Consider the following 6,720-nt stretch of genomic DNA (forward strand, 5'->3'; position numbering starts at 1 on the left):
CCTTACTTTTTTTTAAATAAAAAAGTTATTAATTTTTCTGTTCCATCCAACTGATTGAGCTAAAGTTTTTTTTACCCTGTCGCTGTACTAATGAACATACAATATAAAATAAAGTGATTTAATATTATTTGATATAAATAAGCTATACTAATGGTATGCCTATCTATTGCTATTTTATGGCCCAATCACTGAATCGTATTTGATGAAATTTGGTATAAAGCATGATTGACCTCCAGGGAAGGCTACTTTTGGTACTAACCTATTAAGACCACCGCAGCAAAATAAAAAATGAGCCAATATAGATTAGATTAAGTATTATTTTTAATTATTTATTATTTTTATATGCATACAAATCCTATTTTTAATTTATGCCTAACACTTGATGACAAACCAACCACTTAAGCGCCGGCGAAATCGCAGGCGACATCATTCTTAAAAGTGACGTTTCCGATTTGACAGAAATCAGATTATCAGAACAATATTAACGACGATTGAAGATATTTATTATTACAATTACATGCAAATTATATAATACATAAGTTAATGACAAAAAAGACATATTATTTAGTTATTAAAAAAAATATTTGTAACGGGTACTGAACTCAGCAAAGCCATTATAACTTTAGAACTGTTATGTGAAAATTGTTTAGTTAAGCCCAAAATGATAAATTACCTTAAAAGAATGAGGTTACTAAAAAAACCAAATCGGCTACGATATTTTTCTACAATATCTTTGCCTGATATCGATATTGACTATTACTGTAACACAAAGAATATAATACCCATAGAAAGAAACATAAAAAGTAGAAAAGGTATAGGTGATATTAATAGAGTACAAGAATTATACAATTTGTACAAAGTTACGCCAATCAGTGATCGCAAATATTTGTCCATTAAGGAGAACTTATATGAAGAACTCTCAAAATTGCCTAACAAAACTCATCCTGAGGTTGAAGAGTATGAGGAAGTACCTCAAGTGGTGCGTGAAATAAATCAGAAAATCGAATTTGGCACACATAAACCCCTAGAATTTAGTGAAATAACACAGCACTTAAATCTAATGCGAACAGACAAATTAGGTTACACTTGTGGTAACAAAAGTTACTATTATTTAGGTGAATTGGCAGAATTGGAAGAAGCTTTAATCAAATACACAATCTCATCTTTGTTAAAAAAGAATTTTCAACTAGTGTCTGTTCCAGATATATTGTCTAGCAATGTTTTAAGAAGCTGTGGAATGACAATAAATAATGATCGTACCCAGGTATTTAATATTATATATGACTGATTGTAATAGATTTAAAAAAAAAGGTTTTACATATGTGTAAGACTTATAACAAAATATTAAGTCTACCAGAACATTTTAGGATACTGACTATAAAGTTATAAAATCAATGTTTGAAATTTATTAATTTTAGGAATTATGATAAAGATTTACTCTTTGGAAAACTTTTAGATATATTCATTAGACCCTGTGCATCATGGCCCAGACTTATATTTATCAGGCACTGCAGAGATGTCACTAGCTGGTCTGTTAACAGATTCAGTGCATTCTAAGGCAGATTTACCTTTGAAGTTAGCAGCTGTGAGTAGATGCTTTAGAGCTGAAACTTCAAATTTAATTGACGAAAGAGGAACATACAGGTTTGTGTTAAGTTATACCTGATTACACTATAAATCAATGTGAAGCAATATTAATATAATAAATGTTTTTTATTTATTATATATTAATAGATCTAGCATACAACTGAAAAAGTATACTTCTTTTTGTAAGAATTATGGTCCATTGAAATATCTTTATTTCATTCAGAGTTCATCAATTTACTAAAGTTGAAATGTTTGCTGTCACTGTACCTGAAAACTCAGACGAAATGCTGGAGTACTTAAGAAAAATTCAGGAAGATCTGTTTTCACCTTTGGGTTGTCACATGAAAGTTTTAGACATGCCACCTCATGACCTTGGTGCTCCAGCTTATAGGTAAACACTATAATATTGTTCTAGGCATCATCTTACATTATTTAAAACAGGAAATGTGAAATAAGTCTAATACCAGGAATGATAAATAGCAAATAGTGATTTCATTGAAATATACTGTATTATTTGTTACTTTATTGTTATTAATTCAATAACTAAAGTTTTAGTGCTCTATTTATATATTTGAAGTACATATGTGTTTTCACTATATTCACATAATTTTTTTGTGATCCTTAGGCCAAGGCACACGGCGTATTTTAAACGCGCTTCGTCTGCGCCTTAGTTGCTTATTTTTGCGTATTTGTAGATTAAAATGCGCTTAAAACGCGATACAAACGCGCGTGCATAATGCGTTTGAAACTCGATCGTACAAAGGGCCAGAGCAGAGGTAGCCATTGTACAATTGACGATGAGTTTATGACCAAAACGTGGAAGCTACGAGCGACTAAAGCGCGTCTGTTTTGATGTATCTGTGCGTATATGCGCAGTATCCGCACGTTTTCCGATTGCTCCATGTGTTGAGGTTACAATGTTGCATTCAAATCTCGTTTGAAGCGCGTATACGCGCGTCATCTGCGCGTTTAAAATACGCCATGTGGTATGGACCTCATATAATTATTTGAAATTGCATTAAATTTTTAAGGAAATATGATATTGAAGCGTGGATGCCAGGACGAAATAATTATGGCGAAATATCAAGCTGCAGCAATTGTACTGATTATCAATCAAGAAGACTTAACATAAAATATCTTGATGTTGATATTCTGAAATATGTACATACACTTAATGGAACAGCTTGTGCTATTCCCAGGATGCTCATTACTCTACTTGAAACTCACCAAGATCCAAAAGGAAAAATTAACATACCATTAATATTACAGCCATTTATGAATGGAAAAAAAATTATAACAAAAAATAATAAAGTACCTAAATTAAAGTTAATAAAATTAAAGAAATAATAAATGGACAATTTATTTTGTATTTATTTACATTTAAAAAAACAAGTTACAATATGTATTGACCTACAATTTTATCCATAAAATAAGCTTGCGTCCATAAGTAGTAAATCCATAAATAGCAAATCAGTTCTTATTACAAGTTCTAAATATTGAAAATGTATTTTTTTTTATAATGAGTTACTTTAAGTGTGAGAAAAAGTAATTTCAATGCTTAAACTTCATTCTCTACAATAAGTAAGATGTTGATTATTTCTACTTACACTTTGTTTTTATTCAATAACAATCAATGAATACCTTTTTTATTTGACATTAAAATTAAATTTTATGCTAACTTGTACCATATAATAATATCGCATTTGTAATGTATATAATATAATAATGTAGTACTGATATGTTTATGAAACTGAAGTAAATACATAATATAAAGTAGTACCTACACAAAAATATGCAAGTGTAATTTTGTTTCTCTTGTACCATATTATGATAAATTAAGGTTCTTCTCAATCTCTAGCAGTTCAAATTGTTACAAATAATTTGCTTAATTTTTTTTCCTTTCAAGATTCTCTTAGATACAAGAAACTTCCAATCAAAGGAGTAAACATAAATAAACTTTAGATTAAAATATGCCATGTGATTTGCTAATAGCTTTACTATATTATATACTTTAAACAGTTCAGGTTTGTCAACAACTTTGTCAACATTTAGCATGCATTTTTTCTCAGATTGTAATTGTGAATTTATATCATAGATTACTTAAGATCTCAACCAGTTACATCACATTAATACAATGACAAAGTTTGGCTTGACTCCTGTTGTGTTTTGAGTAGGCTATAAATATATATACAACATAAACTACTTGTTTCATAATAATTTTATACTTTTTTGTTTAGGGATTTGTTCTGTTTCGATACTTTTTTCATTTTTGCTTTGAATTTGTTTATGTCAACTGTAGATTCTTCCACACTATTTTGTTTAGTAATGTTTTCTGCAGGAGGTATAAAACCTTTTTTCCTCTCTTCTTCTTTGGTCTTCTTAGCTTGCACCTGTTTTTCTTCTTTCTCATAACAATGTTTAGCTCTTTTCTGTTCGTCTTTAAGGAAATATTCACCAGTTGCAAGTTCTTTATCAATTTTGCTTTCAGGCTGAGGTGGTGGGAATGGTGTATATGGCTTCTTTTTAACTTTATTTTTAGGTTGTTTTCTTGGAACATTTTTACTTTTAAATTTGGGTAAAAAGCGATCCCAGTTTTCATTTTTTAGTCTCGGATCTTTCAGTAACTCTCTTTTAATCATAAGACTTTTTATATTATACATAGGATGTATATTTTTCATAGTATCTTCAATTATTCGTCTTACTTGTACCAAACCTTTGTATGGTCCAACAGCAGAAACAGTGTTACCCTGAACAAGAACATAACATTCTGTAAGTAATTCAATGGATTTAAGTGTCACGCCATTTGGGCCAATCAATCTTTGCCTGCGTTTTAAAAAAGTTTCCTTTTTATTTACATATGAATTAATTTTTATAATATCGCAACCTATTTCGTCTTCTAATACTCTCACTGCTTGTTCAAAAGACACACTCCGTGAAAGCAGTTTCATAAAGTCTCTCGCTTTGATTATGATATAAGGATCCCACGTTTTTCTTGTTGTTTTTACTGTTAAGCTTCCTTCTATGAGGTCTAAGTCGGCTATAATATGATGATCTTTTAACACTTTTTGAACCAGTGGCCAACACTCCTTTAAATATTGCTCTCGATACTTTGGAAATAAAGTGGCAAATTTACTTTCTTCAATAAGACCATGCGGATTATCGTCGGGTGTAAATTTAGGAATTTTCATAGCCCATGCATTTTCAATAGGACCATTATTTTCGTTTTCATTTTCTTCAACTTCCATTGTAACTTTATTGTATTTTTTTTTTAATTAAAACTGTTATTAAATTGAATAGGTTATTAAACAATATATCTTACTTAAATTCTAAAACTGAATAGTTTCATAAATGACAGACGACGATTTATAGTTTGATACACAGAGTATATACCATTGAGGTCAACGATACAATAATAATAAGCCAATGTCAACGTCATTCCTCTGATTTTCTATTGTACCCCAATACTTAAACAAAATTTAACATTTGGATTTAAAAAGTTGCATGAGGTGGAACGGGTGGCCTATTCGCTAAAGTAGTGATCACTTTCACGCAATCTTTGGGCAGAGGACTGATTATAAAATAAATGTGACAAGGGGTACAATTCGACAACTGTTGCTGGTGTTAAGCTAATTAAAAATATTTTGACCCTGGGAGGAGTCGCAAGATGCTTAAAGGGATATTTTGTAAGATTTATCTTATAAGTTTTTGAATGTGTGCAATATTAAATACAGGCTAGACAAGTTAGCTTCGGCATTACGGCATTAAAGAAGCCGCTCTCTATCTTTTAATTTCGTACTCAAAAATCGTGTTCAGAGTGTTGATGTAAATCAAATCTCTCAGGGCTCTAGTAAATGTGGCGAATCCCCTAGTGATCAATTGTTGGTCCGTTTTATTTACGATATCGGTATGAGGACGATCAAATGGGCCACCTGATGGAAAGTGGTCACTACCGCTCATAGACAATGGCGCTGTAAGAAATATTAACCATCGTTACATCACCAATGCGCCGCCAACCTTGGGAACTAAAATATTATGTCCCTTGTGCCTGTAGTTACATTGGCTCACTTACCCTTCAAACCGAAATACAACAATGCTGAGTACTGCGGTAAAATATGTGATGAGTGGGTGGTATCTACCCAGACGGGCTTACACAAAGTCCTACTTGTGTAATGGTTGTATTTGTTCCTTTTATTAAACTTTGCAGAGCGAATACGAATATTCTTGTCTTGCCTAGAAGTTGACGGGCTAGAGGATCTAGGCCGAGAAACCGTAGTAGTTGTGGACGCAGCATAGTGTTTCTGAAGTTTGTCCGCCTATTTTTTGCACATATGCAGATAAAGATATATTCAGCTAAGGGGGTATTTTTTCTTCCCAGACGTGTGTGCCTTTAATAGCCTTAACAATAGCGCAATGACAAAGTTCCAATACCTCTGCACCTTTTTTCAGATTATTTAAAATATATCGTGTGATACATTTTTATAGGGTGAATGGCTTCCGAAAATTCTTTCAGTTTCTAAAAAATGGATGTAGGAGAGAGCTGAGATTGGTTTTCTGTCGACTTATCAATGAGAGACTGTAAATCTTGATTTACAGATTCATTTTCAGCCATAACAGCGTTGGACAACGCAGCAAAACTTCGCTTAGGATCATCAAACTTTCGCATTTCCTCCTTCACTTTTAGTTCCATGAAACCCGGGAACGCGAGGTACTTCTTTTGTGTATTGGTATAGAGCACAGAGTTCCAGTCTTCAAAATCCTAACGTTGTACCGGCAATTATTGGTTCTTTGATAGTAAGACTATGTCACCTACCATTAGTTTATTAATATTTGCGGGTAGGTCACCACCGCGGGTGTCAGGGATAGGTTTAACGAGAAAAGTTGTAGATTTTCCTCTAATGAAGGTTGTGAGGATATTCTCGCCCGAGTCTTGTGGAACTAAACATTGCAAAGTAAGAGGAGGGCGCCACTGAACAGTCACTTTAAGAGAGAAAACGGAGACATCTAGCGGCCGGCGGCGGAACAAGTACAACGTACTCTCACAATGGACTTCAGACGTCAAACGAACCACATTTTATTAAAATAATCGGTTACAATTTTTTTTCTAATAATATTCAAAATTCGTTGTTTCTTTCG

The 6,720-nt window shown here is 32.4% G+C and overlaps 2 protein-coding genes across 2 annotated transcripts; one reads left to right on the top strand and one right to left on the bottom strand.

Moving 5' to 3' along the window:
- Positions 1 to 617: 617 nt before the first annotated feature.
- LOC113397860 (serine--tRNA ligase, mitochondrial) lies at positions 618 to 2,938 on the top strand. Its single transcript, XM_026636380.2, has 4 exons — positions 618 to 1,264; positions 1,457 to 1,644; positions 1,811 to 1,978; positions 2,619 to 2,938. Exons 1-4 carry the CDS (start codon positions 662 to 664, stop codon positions 2,932 to 2,934), a joined length of 1,275 nt encoding a protein of 424 aa, XP_026492165.1. The 5' UTR covers positions 618 to 661; the 3' UTR covers positions 2,935 to 2,938.
- An 844-nt stretch (positions 2,939 to 3,782) lies between these two features.
- Positions 3,783 to 4,910, bottom strand: LOC113397862 (KRR1 small subunit processome component homolog). Its single transcript, XM_026636383.2, has one exon. It carries the CDS (start codon positions 4,830 to 4,832, stop codon positions 3,807 to 3,809), a length of 1,026 nt encoding a protein of 341 aa, XP_026492168.1. The 5' UTR covers positions 4,833 to 4,910; the 3' UTR covers positions 3,783 to 3,806.
- Between the last annotated feature and the right edge of the window lie 1,810 nt (positions 4,911 to 6,720).

The sequence above is a fragment of the Vanessa tameamea genome, chromosome 13 (genome assembly GCF_037043105.1).
Source record: "Vanessa tameamea isolate UH-Manoa-2023 chromosome 13, ilVanTame1 primary haplotype, whole genome shotgun sequence".
In the NCBI taxonomy this organism is placed as follows: Eukaryota; Metazoa; Arthropoda; class Insecta; order Lepidoptera; family Nymphalidae; genus Vanessa; species Vanessa tameamea.

Bases quoted from the DNA above. Each gene is read 5' to 3' on its own strand.
- LOC113397860 (XM_026636380.2), top strand. From the start codon at position 662: ATGATAAATTACCTTAAAAGAATGAGGTTACTAAAAAAACCAAATCGG. The intron at 1,645-1,810 runs GTTTGTGTTAAG...TATTTCATTCAG, and splicing joins GACGAAAGAGGAACATACAG to AGTTCATCAATTTACTAAAG. The intron at 1,979-2,618 runs GTAAACACTATA...TAAATTTTTAAG, and splicing joins CTTGGTGCTCCAGCTTATAG to GAAATATGATATTGAAGCGT.
- LOC113397862 (XM_026636383.2), bottom strand. From the start codon at position 4,832: ATGGAAGTTGAAGAAAATGAAAACGAAAATAATGGTCCTATTGAAAAT.